Raw genomic sequence first — 19,812 nt, 5'->3', positions numbered from 1 at the left:
ATCTGTGGTTGTTGTTATCTAAAAGACATGCTGACTTTACAGATCTAAAATTAGTAAAGAATGAAACTAAAAACGGCTCATAATCCATACAAAATAAGGAAATACCCTAACAACAAGCATTCAATGCGATCGGACACTACACAGCGCCGCAATTTCAAACAGCCAGGCAAGACGTCACCATTTCAGTTTGAAGATCACCAATCAGCGTCCCAGTTCAGCAAATTTCCGCCATGCTGACCGTCTCGACCAATCAGCGTCCGCCAATCGTGAGCGTCTTGAATTTTGAATTTATGTTAGAGAAGGTGGTAGTGCTAAGGCTATCGGACAGTAATATGGTGTACTTTTAGCTAGTTAAAAAAATACCTAAATGCATATATGTCGCGGTTGCTTTTTAAACAGAGTCTTAATTTCAACGTTTCTTGACATCTTTCTTGTAATTTTTTTTATCATTTTGGCTAAAAAAGAAAGTGTCTCTGGTGTTTACTTGGCTAACAAGTGCCTATTGTAGGTAACGTTAGTTGCTAAAGTCTAGCAGTGGTTTTGCTGTCCTGGGGAAGAGTGCATCTAGACAATTGCCGCTGGTGAGTTTAACCTTTTTACATATTCATTTATCCTTTTTAAACGTATGAGTTACTTTATTGTTGATATCGCAATGGAGCAAAACAAAAAGCTGACTAGCATTTCAACTTCTGGTTAACCAACAGCCTGTCCTGATTGGCCAGTATTGTCGACTAAACCGGACACTAGTTTATTAGTTCTCTTCTGGTAAGCCTTTCACCTGTTAGTTTCTTGGCTGCCATTCGCCTTATCGGTATATTTTGTCGGCACTGTAACGTTTTAAGTAGCTGCACTGGTAGTCAGACATATTCGGTATTACGGGATGTTGATGGGTATGAGGGCAAGTTTAGCTTTTTCGTTATAGATTACTGGCTTGTCTTTCCCATTTATGTCTGTTGATAGTGCACTATACAAAAAGCCAGTCTATATGAATACAGATTAAGTGCACAGTTTAAATCCGTGTGATTTTCATATATCGAAATGTAATCAATAGAAAATTTTAACGAATCAATTGAAAGCTCGGTGTAAGGTTCTGATTTGATTATTAGTTTTATAGAAGGTATACTTTTTAAATATATGTTTATAATTTGTAATATATTAATTTTGAATGGATCAAAAAATTTCAAACATTTAATTTTTTTTTTAAGACTTTGCAGCAAAGATGTTTGTTTTCTGGGCCTGTTTCCAGTAACTAGCGCACCCCACCCTTTTATAAGAGCAGGTTATTGGACTTGTCCCAAGGCCATGGCTGACAGTAGTACAGAGACCCTGGGGACAACCCGCAGTTTGCTGGTGGATTCCAGTGTGTATGACTCCAGGATGGCTGAACTCTCGAAGGATCATGTATTTCTTGGTCTTTCTGCAGAGGACGCCAAAGGTAATTACTGCTTGTGTCTTGCATGGTTTGTCGGAGTAACGATTCAGCTATTTGGTGGGCTGCATTAGAGGATGTGTGGTATGTGACGTCAGCCCGGTTGCTTGCCGTCTTATCAGAAATGATGAAATCTTCATTTCATTTGTCTTACAGATGTGCTGCCTCACGTTGAAACCAGAGTTGTACTTGTAGGAGATACAGGCAACAGTGATGAACTTCTGCAAGCAGTGAAGGTAATAATTGTAGTCACCTGTATTTCTCAAGCTGGTCTTTACTGCTGTCATGCCATTTTTGAGTGGTGTGCAGAATGGTAAAGAGGTGCTGAAATGTCTCTTCCTTTGTAGAATGAGGCCATGATAGGATTTTTACATCATATTAGACCTACTGCAAATGATGATGTCAAAGTGTGAGGACTTGTTTGAAAATTGTGTATGTCAGCAAGTTAACTTCTGGGTTATTGAAGACGGATTGACAGAAGTAACAGCGACAGGCAATTGATGTATTATCTGAGTATTACCTGGCAGTTCAGCACAAATACACCACTTTACTTTTGCCCTCGAACACTGAATGTAATATTGTGCTGGACAGATTTGATTTAATTTTCATTTTTTTGTTTTGGAGATAAGAGAACTGAAATGGCTTCCTTTCCTTTGGACTGGTGTGAATTTAACACTCTTTACCTCTTTTATGTCAGAAGAATATGTATAACAGCCAGAGAGACTCATCGGTTGGATATTGAAAGATATGTTTTTTTGTGAATTATTGACCCTTGCAAACCTAGAGACAGTGATACAGTAATTATGCACTTGAGGGTCTGATGGGTGGGAAAGAGGAACAATGCTGTTCTTAACCCATAAATTAAAACATATTTGAGAGCCTTAAGCTTCTGATAAGGACTATGACTGTCTTTCCCCCTGATTCTACAACAGTACCACTGACCAGCTCAGAGAGCACAATTCTGCACAAATGTTTTTTTTTTTTTTTTTGCTCTCACCTGTATTAATTCACAAAATTCAGGAAAATGGTTTCTGGCCATTTTTAGTTCCTGTATTGCACTGAAGGCACTGCATCGAGTGAATGTGAGCTTAGTGCTGTAGGTTATGTCAGCCCTTCATTTTCACAGGCCATCAAAATAATGGAAGTTCCAGTGGTAAAGATTAAAGAAGGTGAACCGGGCAATGAGTCTGGCGAGAAGTTGATAAAATCTATAGTCAATATGGTATGTCTGAATTGGAGCATTGCATGCTTAAATCCCATTTCATCACGTAACACTTTGCATGGAAACTTCAAAAATGACAAAAATGGTGGTTGTGGAAATCTGTGGGACATCACCACTGAAGGCAAGGTTCCCTTTCTTAACACCTGGAGATGAATTTGTCTAATGATGTCATTTAACACACTACTGGTCCGGGTGCTTGCGTCACAAAACTGGGGCTTATTTCTTCAAATGTGTTAAATTTGTCCTTTGTGGTAACTACCGGCTATCTGTTATCACTTTTTACTTGTCTCTGTTTTCTTTCTGTGAGTTTTGTTTCCTTTTCCAAATGGTGAAATCATGTATTTTTGGTGTCATGAGTAAGTGGTCTTTGCTACTGGCATAATGCTCTTTCTTTGCCATCATTGCATGTATGATTTTTAAAAAAATGAATTCATTCCATCTATTGACATTCATGCGTGTCACATGCTCTTGTTTAACAGAAGGATTTCTCTCATTCTCATACAGGATATCAACATGCCTTGTGTAAAGACAGATGACGTGAGGGAGTTTGGAGATGGCGAAAATGCCGAGTTTGAGACCGTTTTCGTGTTGGCCGATTTTAAGTCTCCGGATTACAGTTACCTGCATAAAAATGACAACAGAATTGTGGGTCCGCCAGTCGTGCTGCATTGTGCTCAGAGGAAGGAGGTGTGTTATAATTGGGTGCTATTGCTCTATTATGTTTCATGTTGTGTAGTTTTAGATCTTCATTCATGAATGGTTCCCGTAAGTTGAGTGTTTTATCATGGATTATATGATGATTCTGAGTGATGAGAAACAGGATACAAGGAGAGGGTATACAAAAATGTCATTTGTTGCCTCTCGTTTCCCAGCCCTTGATGTTCTCCTCCCGCCCATTATTTTCTACCACCATGATGAATCTGACACTGTGCTTCACTGGCTTCCGCAGGAAAGAAGAAGTCGTAAGTAATGAAAATGTGACTTACTCCAGTTCCCTGTCGCTCTTACTGCTGATTAATACGTCTGCATAGACTCTACTCCATAGGTAACCACATAGCTTATGCCGTAGCCCGAAGTCTGTAGTTACATTTCTGGGGAATCATGCGTCAGACAATGGCGCAAGTTACGCAGCTATGCGGCTACGTACGGCGTAGATCCTACGCAAACGTCTTAACCAGCCGTAAGCTGTTAATGGTGTGCAGTACGCTTGAATCTGTATTACATTTTTTCAGGTACATCTGGTCAACCTCGTTCACTACATGGGAGGCACCATCCGCAAGGATTTCAGTTCCAAAGTCACTCACCTCATTGCAAACTCGACCCATGGCGAGAAGTACAGGGTTTGTATTTATGGGAGGTCGTTACGTGCAGATCACAAAATATACTGGGGACTCGGCAATTAAGAGTTATTCTGAGTAGTCGAGAAAAAGCAAAAGGAGCGTTCTCCTCTGACTGCTGTGCTGTACTGTTCCTATCAATGGCAGCTGGCTGTGTGCATGGGGACACCGATCCTAACCCCAGTTTGGATCTACCAGGCCTGGGAACGGAGAAATGAGGTGTAAGTACCGCATGAGAGTAGCTCTGCTAAGTTCCTTGGGACTGACCACCTTCAACTTCAAGGATTATACATCCTGCAGCCTCTTTTTGTGATTATTTATTGTACTTTCACATGTTATTTTTGTTTATATTTTTTTTATTGTTTGTTTTTTAATAGGCATTTCAACGCAGGGGATGAGCATTTCCGCACTGAGTTCAAGGTTTCACCTTTTCAAGACTGTGTGCTGAGCTTCTTGGGTTTTTCTGAGGAGGAGAAGAGGAGTATGGAGGAGATGACACTAAAATACGGTATTAACTCGTGCATTTCATTCCGTTTTGATTCCTGTCTGTTGAATCTGCATCAGTCACAGCATGCCAAGTACCTAATTTTCAGGAAGGCCTAATAGAGCGTGACCTTTTAGTTTAACTTCGCCAGTTTTGTATCCGTTTCCGAACCGGCTCCCCATCTGTCCTTAAAGGTGGCCGTTACTTGGAGGTTGGGGCTGAAAATTGTACTCACATGGTCGTAGAGGAGAACTCAATCAAGGATCTGCCAGTTCTGCCATCAAAAAAATTATGCGTTGTGAAACAGGAGGTAAATGCTCTGAATTGCAAATATTGTGTTTGTTCTTAGTGATACTTAGTTTCTCTGAAATACCTGCCAGAATTTATATAAAAATGAGTTTGCCTGTCCAAAAATTGCCGGATGGGAATGTTTATCTGTTTTGGAGTTTACATTATCAGTAACTTATGTTTAACCTAAGCCAGAATAAAATTGGTGGTTTTTACTAAGCTGACGTCTTTACTGATGTAAGTCTCCTTATTGAAGTGGTTCTGGGGAAGCATACAGATGGATGCCAGGGCAGAGGAATCCATGTATTTCTATGAGAAGGTATGTTAACTTTTTAATGCACAGTATTCAGTACTGAATTCATATTCAGTATGAATATTGTGCCCTCCTTGACTTTGATTCAGCGATTCCATCTTCATTACATTGTGTGTAGGCGCTTATGGAGCCAGCCTTGATACTGCGTGAGATGCTCAGTGTTCTAGTTTTTATAAATTGTGTAATAGTTTAACAGTACTAAATGTTTCCCCTGAGTGCCAGAATTGAATTGGCCTCTTGTTGGTTTGTCTATCAGCCTGAGAGTCCCATCATGAAGAAAACGGTGTCCTTGCTGTCGCTCAACACGCCCAACAGCAACCGAAAGAGACGTCGCCTGAAAGATGCCCTCGCCCAGCTGGCTAAGGAGTCCGAGATCTCGCCCTTACCGCCCCGCAAGAGGCCGTCTGCAGAGCACTCGCTGTCCATGGGCTCTCTGCTGGACATCTCTAACACCCCAGAGACATGCAGGGCCATGTTAGGTGAGGGTACAACAGGACGAACATATCACCTAGGTACCCCATGTGCCTACAGAATTTTGACTTGGTGCTCGTCAACTTTGGTAGCACGAAATCTCCGATGGGTAATACTCAGCAGTCTGCTTCAGCCTGTCACTGTCGATAGTCGCAGCTAAAAATTGAGAGCAGGAACTCTGCCTGTTTGCAGAGCCCATGTTACAGCTGAGTGCAGATGGCAGGACAGGGCAGGTGATCCCGCACAAAGCGGGGAGGAACGCCTGAGAGCACAAGGGCAGATTAGAAAGAGGGCGGACATATTGTCGTGCTAGCACCTCAAAGTCTGATAGCTGTCTGTCAGAGAGAACCACGGTATCACCAGGTAGGGTTTTTATTTTTGTCATGAGGGCTTCCTGTTTAGACGTGAGGTGAGCATGGTGCGTCTGTGCAGGTCACTTTAAATTTGCTGTTTCCCAACACTTTTAAATAAGCTAAAAGCGTGTCACTCAAAATCTAAAGGGGGAGAGAAATATTTGCCAGGAAGATCTGCTTAAGTATAGTTATCATTGATTTGATACTTTTTAAAAAAAAATAAAAAATATGCCATATACTTTTTATTTGGGAAAAGTATTGGATGTGTTCAAGAGCCCCCTTGTGCTTTAAGGCAATATGTACCCATGCAGAGATGCGCCCTGCCTATTCAACAGAGCAGCGCCGCGCTGTCTAAATTGTTCCTAAGAGACGGGAGCATGAGACTGTCAGATTACTCAATAGTCAGGCTTTCCCTGCAGTGTGACAGGTGGACTAGCTGAGGAAACACATCTCGTGTAGGTTGTACATTTAATACAAGTGTGTACCTGTGTAAGCCGTGTGCCCTGGCAACTGGAATGACATGCGGTTCTGCTAAGAGGAGACTGCTGTGCTTTTCTAAGTATTGGCTCTTGGGGGTGGGGGGGGGGGGGTAATGACATGCTATTTGTTCACATTGCTTGATTTGATGATCGGTTGGCAGAAAACTCCAAGCTTTCAAAAGGCTCCGCCTCTACCGCCCTGAAGCAGTCTGCAAGATGGCAGGTCTCCAAGGAGCTGTACCAAACGGAGAGCAACTATGTGGATATCCTGGCTACAGTCTTGCAGGTCGGTGCGCCAGTGGGGCTCATGGAGCTGGCGGAGAAGCCGTGAAAATAAATGTATGGCGGGGTTCCTGGAACAATAGCTGTCAGACTTTTCCCTCGACTAGCTGTCCCGCTGGGGGTTTTGACCAGCGGGTTGGAGGTTGGGTACAGCTTCCAGAATACATCCATATAGCTTCCACTTTCTGGTTTTGATCATTGGTGGTTGAGGCATCCATATCGCACTTTTTTTTTTTTGGAGAACATCTCCTCTGTTTATGATCTGCTGTGTGTTGGCTTGTTGGGCTGGAATACTCCAGTTAAAGAACGTCCCCTATCGGAGTACATTTCTCAGGATGCATAACCTGCCAAATGGAACGAGGAGTGGCTTTTAAATATTAATGTTGTTATTTCATGTGCTCGGAACCTTTTTCCCCCCAGCTGTTTAAACATCCCCTGGAAAAAGAGGGTCAAGTTGGAGGTCCAATTTTGGCCCAGGAAGAGATAAAGACCATCTTTGGCAGTATCCCTGATATATATGAAGTGCATACCAGAATAAAGGTTGGTACTTTCTACCCTAATGTCAAAGGCAAATGAGGAACAATTAAATAGGCATTGAGGTCCATTGTCTTTTATAGGCTGACCTAGAAGACCTTGTGATGGACTGGTCTGAGAATAGAAGTGTTGGAGACATTATTTTGAAATATGTAAGTATAAAGGATTCTCATGAACTCTGTGTAGTTATTGTATGCTTGTATGTAAATATACACGCTATTTCTTAAGTAATACCTGTTCTTTTTTCCATTGCAAAAATAGTCCAAAGATTTGGTGAAAGCATACCCTCCATTTGTCAACTTCTTTGAGATGAGCAAAGAGACCATAGTGAGGTGTGAGAAGCAGAAGCCAAGGTTTCATGCTTTCCTGAAGGTCAGTACTTCAGTACATCTGGAGAGAGAGAGAGACCGATACCAACCAGGTTGCTTGTGATCTTACCGAATGGCCGTTTATCAGATTAACCAGGCGAAGCCTGAATGTGGCCGTCAGACTCTGGTGGAGCTTCTCATCCGCCCTGTCCAGAGGCTGCCAAGCGTGGCTCTCCTGTTAAACGGTAAGCGCACGTAGGGTGTAGGAAACGCCGGGTGGGCACTCAAGGTTTAGCCTGGCTAACGTCTCCATGAAGTGAGAACCTGCATTCTATTGATGATGGATTATGTTACACATTTGTTGTGCATTTCTTTCAGATATTAAGAAGCACACATCAGATGATAATCCAGACAAAGTCACTTTGGAAAAGGCAATTGAATCACTCAAGGAAGTTATGACGTAAGTTGCAGTAGCCAAGGTTGGAGACATTAAACTAGCCCCCAAATGCCTGCCCCCCGCAGTAAAAGGGAATTAGCCTGGCCGTTTCGGTGAGATTAATGCATTTTTAAATTAATTTTGTTTAGTCACATAAATGAAGACAAGAGAAAGACTGAAGGCCAAAAACAGATCTTTGATGTCGTTTATGAAGTTGACGGTTGTCCTGTAAGTATGTTTTCTACTATGATAAGCTGTTTTGTGGATAATTTAGGTCGTTATATGAGTGTGTATTGCAACAGTATTCATGAATGAATCAAGCAAAAATGTGATTTCCATGCAATAGGGCTGCACAGGGTATTGTCATGCGCGTGTTCGTAATAATTTGTCAGCCTTCTTTGTGTCATGACACAACTCATGGCAACACTACCAGCTTGTTTGACAGATTCTATTGATCGATAAACTTTAGCCAAATAGATATTATTTTGGGTAAATTTAATCTCTTGTTTTATAAATGTCACGTATTGTGATGTGATATTGTGCTGCCCTACCATGCAATGTAGAAGCAGCGTTGTTGAATTAACTGAATCAAGATGCGTCCAATATTTGAATGAAACAAAAAAATGTTGCTTTTTGCAGGCCAATCTGTTGTCCTCGCATCGCAGCCTCGTCCACAGAGTAGAGACCATTGCTTTAGGAGACAAACCCTGCGATCGAGGGGAACATGTTACCCTGTTTCTCTTCAATGATTGCCTTGAGGTAAGCGCCCTTCTCTTCTCTTCTGTTCTTCAGATGCTGCTCTGTATTTTAGTGTAATGTTTTAATATTGCTTCAGATGCTGACAAGGATGGAATGATTTAATCCCACCTGTGTTGTTCCTCTAAAAGAAAAAAAAAAAAACCTTGGACTTTGAGCTTAAAATCTTAAAAGTGCAAATTCAGGGAGCAGCACTGTTAAGTGTGAATTATTTATGTGCAATCTATAGCTGCTGACACTGCTTATCTTTTTCCTAATTAGTGGAGTGCTTCATTAGAATGGAGTTAAGTCGAATGCGAATTCTTAGTCTCCTGATTCAAGAGTGTGGCTCTCACATGGTAATGAGCGCCGCAAAGGTGGACGTCACACTCCTGCTACTCATTGGTAATGAGCACCGCAAAGGTGGACGTCACACTCCTGCTACTCATTGGTAATGAGCACCGCAAAGGTGGACGTCACACTCCTGCTACTCATTGGTAATGAGCACCGCAAAGGTGGACGTCATGCTCCTGCTGCTCATTAACTCTGCAGTATTCGCCTTTCACATCTCACTCCTGCTATTCTGTCATACGTCGGGTCCGGGCCAGAACCAGACAGAGATCAGCTAATGATCGGGATCATTTACATTTATTAGGGCCCTATTGATTGCCAGGACCCTACCGGATTTCCCTGAGTGGGGTACGCCGTGCATTCGGATGAGTCTGATCACACTGCTGCCTCTCACCTGCAGATCGCCAGGAAGCGACACAAAGTGATCAGCACATTCAGGAGCCCCGTCGGGCAGACTCGCCCTCCTGCCCAGCTCAAACACATCACTCTTATGCCTCTGTCCCAGATCAGGAGGGTTCTGGACCTGCAGGAGACTGATGGTGAAGACCTTTCCCCCACTGCACTCTGCTACACTGTTACATACACTTAGAGCACAAAACTGTTTTTATTCAGAATGATGAAATACGGACCCGACTAAAAGATGTTTCAGTAACAGTCAAAGAAGTAAGACCTGTCTATAATAATTTATGTTCTCTACAAAACCTTTGAGGTTTAAAATAAAATTTTTAGTTCCTTTTTATTCTTGCAATTTCTAGTAACTTAACTGCTGTGATACAGTGATCTCATCAAGAAATCCCCAGTTTAAAAACATTTTGCTTTGCTTCCCGACATCTGTAAGCTGCTTTTTTTTTTTTTTACTGATAAAGATGCTGAGGTTTGTTTATAAATAATAATGATGGAACCACAAAAAGGGATATGCAGCCTTGAGCTGGATTATTTAATTACACGGTGAGATGAATGACTTTCAGATTTTCTTGACAGACCTGCGACTGTAGCGTCCTGGTTGAATATTGAGCAGGCCGATATAGCTGCCTCCAAAGAAAAGCAATTTGTCATGGCGGAAATATAGATATTTTATGTAATGGCGTTCGGTTAACGTGCCGTGCATATGTGCCCTCCGCCCCTTGCAGTATGCCCCTGAGTGTTTATGGCTCTCCTCAGCACGTGCTGGTTAGCTCTTGTGAAGGTGCAGTACTGTGCCCGTCGCCCCACGCTCACCATCCTGCACGCTCTCTCCTGGCACAGACTGCCACAACGCCTTCGCTCTGGTTGTACACCCTCCCACCGAGCAGGACAACCTGCTCTTCAGCTTCCAGCTAGTGGCCGAGGACACCGTCAAGTCAACCTGGTTGAAGATGCTGTGTCGACACGTGGCCAACACCATATGCAAGGCAGACGCGGTGACTATCCTTCTGTTACGGCTCCGCGGAAGCGCGAGGTCATGACCTCTACGCCAGGCCCAACTCAGAATATCAGGAGCAATGCCCTGGAAGGCTTATTTTATATAGCTGTTTCTTCACATGCTGTTGATTGTGTTTTTGATACCGAAACATGCCTGTAAATAAATAGTATAGTAAGATGCATGTAATTTTGGTACATTTTAGTCTTATTTGGCTGGTTGTGCTGAAGCGGAAAGTAAACAGGCCTGAATTATATATTGGCCTGATGTTTTAGATACTCTCAAGCTTATCTGTACTCCCCACTGCTGTGGATCTCTTTCTTGGGGGGTCCGAGTTTAAATGAGGAAATCCTTATCTCAGTCTTACATATTTTTCTTGATAATTTGGAAGGATTGTAATAAGAGGATAGAACAGTATATGCATCAGTTGCATGAATCCACACGGTGGCAATGTATGACTCCTGTAACCCCCGGTCTGTTCGTTTGGCTTGTCTCTTGGAATACCAACAAGCCCCCAGTGCTTGTAAAACCAGACAGCAGAGCTTCGCTCCTTTGCATTTCAGCAGCTCAGCAAAAGCTTGCTGTATTTATTTATTTCTATCTCTATTTTAAACAGGAAGATCTAATTCAGTGCACGCACCCAGACTCCGTTCAAGTGAACACGAAGGATATGGACAGCACGTTGAGTCGAGCTTCTAGGGTCATCAAAAAAACATCGAAGAAGGTAAAGTGTGCTGCCAAAGTGCCCGCCCCTTCGTGGAATCCAAAACCTAATATCTATATATAGAATCATAGGTAACGCTTTACATTAACTGCACATTCATAATGCTTTTATATTGCATTCATAACAAGTTCAGTACTCCTTCATACAAGTAATCATTAAGTATTCATAAAACATTCATAAACATCATGTATGTATACCGTAACATCCCTTAACAGCTGTAATATACAAAAATAACAAATATAATTGATTCATTAATGATGAACAAATAGGAGATCAGTATGTCATGTGTTATTCATGACTTGTTCTGTCAGTAGGTCACACGTTCACAGAAATAACATTTAGTAACAAACGTGATGTGATAAAACGTCTCACGATTCATTAATGATGAATTAACATGACATCTGTATGTAACTAAGACTGTGTTTGTGCTTAATTATTACTATTATTATTATTACTAATAGTGTGATACTGTATTATTTGCCCCCCATCAAGTGAAGTGTTACCGTTATTTTTAATGGAGTAACTTTTAACGCGGTATCACTGCTGCCATGGTGTGGGCTTTAAGATGTTGGTTTGTGTCTCTTTCAGGTAACAAGGGCGTTTTCCTTCAGTAAGACCCCCCGGCGAGTAATACAGAGGGCTTTTGTGGCCAGCAGTACCCCAGATGACAGGAGTCCTGCTGTGGCCCCAGAGTCCAGGGGCCGCCTGGGGGGCTCCTCTACGCTGTCTGTAAGACCTGTGTGTGTGCATGCGTGCGCGTGCCACTGAATGTTCGCCGTCTGATGAAAGGCCTGGGTTTTTATAGTTTGTTGTACTCAGGTGTCTGTTATTATGATATATTATCTGGTTAAAAAGTGTGACGTGAATGAGACTGCAAACTGCTATCGGTGTGGTGCCTATTGGGGTAGGTGGACCTTGGGACCTTGCTTATCTCTCCCCCCTAATGTCGCCTCTCGCAGCCTAGATGGACTAGCTTTAGCAAATGGGCAGAATCTCAGCAGGTGCTCGTTTCTGGAAGATTGGGGGTTCAGATCTCACGGCTGCCATAATAGTCATATCAGCATTAGGCCTTTGAATGAGGGCCTGGACCCCAACCTATGCAGGGGATCTGACGAACCCCAAGGTCCCACCAGTGCATAAGTGTACTTATCTAATGGGGGGAAAAAGATAGAGGATGTAAACACTACCCTGTTGTGCTGCAGGGATAAAGTACCTATGTTGTACTTTCGTGTCACTTTATATCACAGTTAGGGATTTTCTCAGTCATGGTTTGAAGACCTTTTAGATGTATGCATGTTCCATGCTAAACCCATTTCTAGAGTTTAAATGTTTACATATTGCTACAGAAGAACTATTGCAAGTTTTTTTTTTTCTTTTCGTATTCCTCTGAAGTCTTTTATGCTGCTGTCATAGGACAGGCAGTCTTTTCCTGCTGTCAAAAAAAAAAAAAAAACACCATTGTAAATTTTTACGGTGTTCCTGCACTAAAAGGCTCTTAAGCTTCATGGGACAGAGGGTCTCTCCCTCCTGCCAGGTAACTCTCTCTCTCCCTCATCCCTGCTGTAGATGTCTCGCTCCACCTCCACGTTTAGTCTCGCTAGTTCGTCCCGGAGCAGCATCGTGCAGCGCTCCAACTCCCTGGAGTATAACCCCCGCCCGCGAGTCCCCGTCTGTATCCGCACTGCTAGCAGCCCGGACGGCACGTCCACTCATGCGCAGTGGGGCCAGGCCCACTGTGCTCACGCCAGCCCAGACTTAGCAGCAATAGTAGCAGCAGCAGCAGCAGCGCCTCCTACTGGAGCTCCCGAGGACCTGCTCCGGCCTTACTCCCAAAAGCCTGGCACTGTCCTCCACAGAGAAACGATGCTGTAGCCACCACAGCTGACGTGAGCCTTACTGTTTTGGCCGCTTGCTCCTGGTCTGGGACTGGTTGTGGAATGCACTCGTGTAGAATGATGTGCACTGGTGCCTTGGTTTCTGCACGGGGAGCATTTTCACATCTTTAGGGTGGGTGCACTGATGTACAGTGATCCCCCGCTGTATCGAAGTTCAGCTATCGCGCCCCCGCTATATCCCAGATTTTTCCACACAGTTCTCTGCGTATCGCGTACCTTGCTTGTGGTCTGGTTGTTGTGAGCAAACTTTTTGTGATTTATGTTACTCATATCCTTAGCATGACATCCACATATCATATGTGTTTACAACGTGTGTTTTAATGAGTTTACATGTGTTTAAAGCGTGTGGCAGGGGTATTTTAAGGCTTAAGCTATAAAAAAAAAAAAAGTTTTATATTTGTATATTGTGGATTTTCACCTATCGCTGATGGGTCTGGAATGTAACTTCTGTGATAGGTGGGGGATCACTGTATATTGCTATCTGATGCTTGGCTAAATCAACTTCAAACAGATGAGTGAAAAGTACTGTGATACCACAGTACTCCTTGTGGATGTATGTCTGGTTTCAGGTGGCGGAGCTGGCCCCTAGATTGCCCTTTGCCTTTAAGAGCTATTTTCTATGGTCATTTGTACTAGTATTTCAAGACTCTAAGAATAGTTATATCACACAATCCTGTAAAGGCAGAATTCACTTCACAAGAATGTTTTTGCCAGGTCCCTGGCAGTTTAGACCATAGGAGCAAAGTAAATGACCTTTTGTCGGCATTCTCACCTTCGCATTCTGTAAGGATGCATGTGGGGAGGAAGAGCCAAATTGATGACATTTATTCATCGTCCTTTAAAGCTTGTAACTGAGCTAAACAGACATAATGAAGTTCAAAAACTGCAAACATTTTAAGCCAGTGACCTTGTGCACGCTGCATAATCACCATGCATTATTCATAGCCTTTTATGTGCATCTCAAGTCGTTCCTACATATGCATGTAATCAAGGCTTTATTTCAAGACTTCTGACTACAGCAGAGCGCAGGGCTGAAGGGAGGATGCCACATTAGATGGCACTTTGACCCAAAATGATACTGACAATGTTAGTCACATTGTGATTTTCTTATTATACAAACACAGGATCTTAAATTATGCATTCCGTTAAAGGCATCACCCAGTGTATATTGGAATACAAAGTGATCAGGTTTTAGTTGAATTTTCCATTTATTAATGGTAGTTTTTATGTATTTGGTGACATTTGGTAAATCGATCATATGACGTTAAATGCAAGCTGGTATACATTTAACTTTGGTATTAGTGTAGGAATTTTGTGTATTAGTATTTTGGTGAAGCTGTGTCAGCTGATGAACTGACCCTGCTTCCGTTTCCCTTTGTAGGCTGTCCATTCGCCGTCCATGGTCAACCTGCCATCCCTGTTTGAGAGAAAATACCACACGTTCAGTCGATCTACAACTCACCTGATATAACGAAATCCTACTGGTCTTTAAACATGTTGTTTCACAACTAGCACTGCTATTAACCTTCTTTCACTGGTACTGAAGTTAACTTGTAAATATAACACTAGTTACATTTTGTCTTTTTAAATTGAAGGATTCTTGTTTAGATACTGTACTCGTATATATTCATGTATTCCCTGAAATACTTAATAGTCAAATATAATATGTCTTTCATAAAGGATCATAATTGAACCATCAACTTTGTTGTCTTTAGGCTGCTAGTTTAATGTAGAATAGAGAATGGCCAGCTTTTATAAAGCTCTTGAGTTTGTACTTCTGACCAAGAACGCAGAGTCAGTTTAGCCATAAAGAATTGTGGCTAATCTTATAATATTTTAAAATATAATGAATAATATTTTATAATTTGCTGGTTGCCACATCTTTTGTAAAACAGGTTGGGATGACCTCGTGTAGCATTGCTTATTTATTTTTGAATATTTTTAAAAGCTGAATTGTCCATTCAAGCTATTTATATGTAAATACACATTTATCTTCAAGTTGCATCGTAATTGTCTTTCCTGAGTTTTGTGTTGACATACATTCTGAATCAGTTGCACTTATGTTAGACACTCAATTATTTCTACAATTTACTTGTCCTGTGATACTTTTTAGTGCCTTTTTCTTGTAAAAAGAAGTTTAAAAGAATGTACTAAAAGAACTGTAATTGTTGAAACTATCTTTTTTTCTCAATAAAAGGAAACATTTTACTTTTTGTGTCATTAGGGGAAGGATAGTTCATTAGTTAGTCACAGATGGGTGTGGGGATTCTGTTCCTTTACTTTTATCAGAGATTAATCTGGTTGACAATTAGCTTATCTCATGTTTAATATCTGTTAAAGTTTTTACATAGTATTTAAAATGACGTAAATTTTTGCAACCTCATTCATTTAAAAAGCGGGACCATGTACACATGAAAAGTTAAGAAGTATAATGTCACTTTTTCTGGATATTTTGACAAGGTCCAGTTGCTAAGCTATCAGATATGGCATACTGCTGCTGCTTGTGCATGCTTGAAGGAGCTGTCTGTTTAATCTGTCTTAGTGTGCCTTTGTGTTCTGACAATCTGAATGCTGAAAAGAATACTGCATCTGAGCTCTATTACAAAAAGAAATAATTGTTCTGATTATCCAGGAAAAATGTTTCCCTAAAAGGAATTTTAAAATTGTCATTGATACCATGCATAGCTAGGGTGGTGTAATTCATGTCTGCTGTGGCCTACCTGTAAAGTCTGACCGAAAAGTTTAATAAATTCATGAGAAATCTCAACCATCAAGTAATTGATTGGACCAATACAGCGCAAGTGTGCGCACCATGTTATGTGTGAACCAGGGTGCTAGGTGAGCCAAACCATTATGTAGCTGTGACCACAGTTGGGACTGGCTTAGGACATTTTTGTAATCTATATCTATAGATGTATAAGGATGTGGATTGTTAAAGGGAAGACAGATCAGTGACACCAGGAGAAACGCCAAAGGAAGCACACAGGTGACCAGCAGCCAGCTTAGCCGTGATACAAACACCCCAAGACAGAATCTAAAAGGTATAGTATAATATAGGTTGACAAAATACCCGAAAGGTAGCTGCTAGAAGTCGGTGAGTTACAGACTCTGGAGAAATTTGATGCTAGTGATACTGTAACATTTGCAATCTAAAGTATTTTTGTTTCACCTTTTGCTGAATAGAATTGTCTTTTTATGAAGTGTTAATATCATATGCAAAATACTTATGAAGTAACATACTCCAGTACCTTCCTAGGCACGATACCACTGAGGAATATATCAGAGTACAAAATGAACAAATAATTCATAACTCTGAAATCTTAAATGGTGGCCTCACATATCTAGGGTTGTGGGTTTAATGTCTGTTCCTGGTTTTGTGTGTGGAATTAGCATATCCTGTCTGTTTGTATACGTCTCTTTTGGGTGCTCCAGTTTTCTCCCACAGTCAAAAGTGCTTTAACTGAGCTGGGGTCTCTCCATGTCCCATAGTGTGTGTCCTGCAATGATTTGTCACTCCATTTAGGATATTCCCTGCCTTCTGCCCTGAGCTTTCCTGAGATGCGCTGCAGGCTCACAATGACCCTGTGCTGCATAAGTGGTTTTGGAAAACATACGATTTTAAGGAAGAAAATGCCTTTTTTTTCCCCAGTGAAAGTTGTTCAGGAGTCAGTCAAAATGTTATAATAAAACCGATCTCTTGCAGAGATTGTAGGTGCATCTCACTCTGATGTGCTTTTGATGAGTGTAACATTCCTAAAACCACCTCCGAGTCCCAATCCCATAACCTTTTCTGCTTCAGGAGCCTTGGCTGCGGTATTGGTGAGATAATGCAAGAACAGAAAGGATGGGATGAAAAATGGAATCAAAGGAAAGGGTTTCTCCTGGTGTCACTGAGCCGGTTTCCCTTTAACAATCCACATGTGTTTCTGCACAGAATTGTAACAGATCCTTCATTAAGATGCAAGTGTCTTTATACATAACAAGCTAATGATTTATTGATAGTGTAAACGTATACACTTCTATATTCCCTCAAGGAGACAAGCAAGAATGATTTATAGATTGGTTTACTGTTGCTCATTATCTAAAAGGCCTGATAAGATAACCTGGGCTTGTTTTTTTAAACTTCAGTCTGGTTTACTGACGAGAATCTGGTGTGTAGAATTTGGTGGGTGCCTCAGGCAGAAAATACCGGCAACCAGTTCATTAGGAACTGGGATTGAAAAGGTCTAGAAAATATTGATAATGGTATTGTGGTTTCCTGCTTTAGATGCATACCATTTTTTCTATTTCTCTGCTATACGATCAGTCCTATTTCTGGGCTCTTTTGACTTGCTGAAATTGGTACTCAGACAGAATATTTTAATGGGTCTTACATCTGTTTCCTTCTTTTTGCCTCAGCTAAGGAGAAGATGCCATCCAGATTTGTATTTCGGTAATTGATATTTCCAGAGTTTCTTCGGTTCTTTGAAGCATGTTGTGAATTCAAAAGACACAAAAGATTGTGCACAAATTAGCTTTCTTTTTGAACACAACGGCACTGACTCAACTTTTAAAAGGAAAGGGGAGAGTACAAAAAAATATAGCCAGGATTGCTTCTCTCGAAGGAAGCAGTTGTCGTCGTCCTTAAAAAATGTTTAGCATTTTAAGTAGGAATAGTGAAAATGCCAGGCATACCCTAACCCATAAAATGTGTGACATTTGCAGTGTTAGTCTAACTCTGCAGTCTGCTGCTCATCCTTCTGTATGTTTGGGCAGAGGTAGCTACTATACTTTTATGGAGGGGTGGAGCCGAGTCATGGAATTCCTTATAATCTATTCTTCTTTTTGACTTATTGCTGCAAGACTAGCAAGGAGGCAGGATGAATTAATGGTATGAAAAGGGATTAAAGAATGAGCTTCGTGATCCACTGCTGTGCATCGTTGGATGTTGTTTAAAATATGAAAGCGTTCTTTTATTGGTCCTACATTCACCTGATAGGATGATGATGATAAAGCAAAGAGCAACTATTATTAAGACAATGTATTCCATGACCTGTTTGCATGAAATGTGAGTAATATAGAACGCAGGATCATACAGTTATGGGAAATTCAGGGCCACTAGTTAAATAGCAACATAATTTTAAATATGTTCCCAAAAAACTCCCTCATTTATAGGCCCAAGAGAAAAGCAGAATAAAATTTCACTTTGCTAATAATCCTCTTTCATTTAAAAACAATATCTTACATTTAGCCATTTAGTTCCATCATTATCTTTCTGAATAAATTGCTTTTCCCACATGGAAGTAAATGTCATGGACAATATGGTAAATACAGGAAATATTCATTATGGTTTCAGTTTAATTTTGTCTTGTCTGTGTGGATTACCAAAGTACTAGAAGTTACTATAAAGTTTATATATATATATTATTTTTATGTTTAAGTTTTTAAAGTTTAATATATTTTGTCCACTAGGGACTGATCTGTGTAGTTTTAAATGACCTCTACTGTAATTTTTAGTTTAAACTGACATCTCTGATTAAACCATTTTCAGTTCTACTGTGTACTCAGGTTTAAATGCCGTCTTAGGGATTGGCCCCACACAATTAAATGTCTTTTCTCTTGACCATATTAGCCACACTCGTCGCGTGTTCCTTTAATTCACCCTGTTTACATCACACTGCTGCATGTAAAGGTATTTAAATCCTGAAACTATGAAAAAGCCCAGTGCTGTTGCTGCAAGTTGTGCTGTGCTGCACAGCAGCTGTTTTTGTTCCAAAGAGATTACCTTTCTGGATCTGTCACATTCAGCTCGTGTTCAAATGATCTCACGAGAGGAACCACAACAGCCCACCTTGATTCTCAAATCCCAGCAATATTTGTCTGGAGATGGACTTTACTGATGAGGATGGCCTCATCTCCACATGCTCATGATAGGAGATTGCTTTCTCTTTTGTAGAGATGGAACAGCACGCCTCTGTATTTACCACGTTTGATCAGAATGACTCGTTGGACTTCCAGAAACGCGGCAGAAGAGATGTTTCACCATCTCAGCCGATTGATCCCGCTGCTTTCTGAGGAGTCGTCTTCCTTCAGTCTGTCAGCCGAGCTTGCTGTGCCTCTCCACCAGCTCCTCGATTGTTAGTAAAATAGCTCAGACAGCAAGACCATGCATAAGGTTTGTAAATAGGGTACAGTTACTCTCTCACATTGTTTTGGGGTCTCAGATATTCGGAGATGAATGGATGTTAATTTTGCATATAAATACGCGTATGTGTTATTTTCAGTGAAAGCTAGACTGGTGTCACTGCTCCCCGGGGGGATCTCGCAATTCGTGAAATTACTTTCAGAAGAGAGAATGCCTGGAATTCATGTTCTACGACAAGGATGAACCTCAGCTGTATGTGAACGGGGACATTTTCGGAAATCGGCTCTCGGATCAGCTTTGGCTCAGTTTGGGAGTTGGTGTGTTTTCTGCCAGGGCTTTGCATATGTATGGAGTTTGCGTATTTTTCCTGTATACGCGTGTCTGTCTTTCAGGTCCTCCCACCACCCAAAGGCTCTTGGTGTGTCTTTGTATGTATGTGTGTGTGTGTGTGTGTGTGTGTGTCTGTGATGGACAGAGCTTCTGTCCTGGGAATGCTCTGAATGTTCTGGGCAAGGCTGAAGGCACACCAATCTTCTTTTAGATGAGTAAATATGGGAAATGGATGCATCAATACACTTAAGTAGGTTTTGTTCCTGTCCACAGAATGCCTATCCCAACTTGAACAGTTTAGCCATGCGAATGAGATTG

General features: G+C 41.4%; 1 protein-coding gene across 7 annotated transcripts; it reads left to right on the top strand.

The window, feature by feature from the left end:
* The first annotated feature begins 225 nt into the window (after nucleotides 1-225).
* On the top strand, nucleotides 226-15,248 carry ect2 (epithelial cell transforming 2). 7 transcript variants are annotated; one of them, XM_048976757.1, is made up of 27 exons: nucleotides 226-581; nucleotides 705-765; nucleotides 1,280-1,435; nucleotides 1,586-1,665; nucleotides 2,556-2,651; nucleotides 3,156-3,338; nucleotides 3,524-3,613; nucleotides 3,884-3,991; nucleotides 4,136-4,209; nucleotides 4,366-4,496; nucleotides 4,667-4,782; nucleotides 5,017-5,079; nucleotides 5,330-5,552; nucleotides 6,538-6,662; nucleotides 7,079-7,198; nucleotides 7,276-7,344; nucleotides 7,454-7,564; nucleotides 7,649-7,745; nucleotides 7,879-7,960; nucleotides 8,086-8,164; nucleotides 8,576-8,695; nucleotides 9,423-9,561; nucleotides 10,268-10,422; nucleotides 11,038-11,145; nucleotides 11,734-11,874; nucleotides 12,712-13,031; nucleotides 14,422-15,248. In XM_048976757.1, exons 3-26 carry the CDS (start codon nucleotides 1,303-1,305, stop codon nucleotides 13,015-13,017), a joined length of 2,949 nt encoding a protein of 982 aa, XP_048832714.1. In that variant the 5' UTR covers nucleotides 226-581; nucleotides 705-765; nucleotides 1,280-1,302; the 3' UTR covers nucleotides 13,018-13,031; nucleotides 14,422-15,248. The 7 variants fall into 7 exon arrangements, with proteins under 7 accessions (XP_048832714.1, XP_048832713.1, XP_048832715.1 ...); XM_048976756.1 differs by having other exon boundaries at nucleotides 1,277-1,435; XM_048976758.1 differs by lacking the exon at nucleotides 705-765 and having other exon boundaries at nucleotides 1,277-1,435.
* The last annotated feature ends 4,564 nt before the right edge of the window (nucleotides 15,249-19,812 follow it).

The sequence above is a fragment of the Brienomyrus brachyistius genome, chromosome 15 (genome assembly GCF_023856365.1).
Source record: "Brienomyrus brachyistius isolate T26 chromosome 15, BBRACH_0.4, whole genome shotgun sequence".
NCBI classification, from domain to species: Eukaryota; Metazoa; Chordata; class Actinopteri; order Osteoglossiformes; family Mormyridae; genus Brienomyrus; species Brienomyrus brachyistius.
This window is presented reverse-complemented; position numbering and strand designations above follow the sequence as displayed.

Coding starts and splice junctions, on each gene's coding strand:
- ect2 (XM_048976758.1), top strand. CDS start 1,303: ATGGCTGACAGTAGTACAGAGACCCTGGGGACAACCCGCAGTTTGCTG. Junction 2,652..3,155: donor TAAAATCTATAGTCAATATG/GTATGTCTGAAT, acceptor ATTCTCATACAG/GATATCAACATGCCTTGTGT. Junction 8,696..9,422: donor TCTTCAATGATTGCCTTGAG/GTAAGCGCCCTT, acceptor TCTCACCTGCAG/ATCGCCAGGAAGCGACACAA.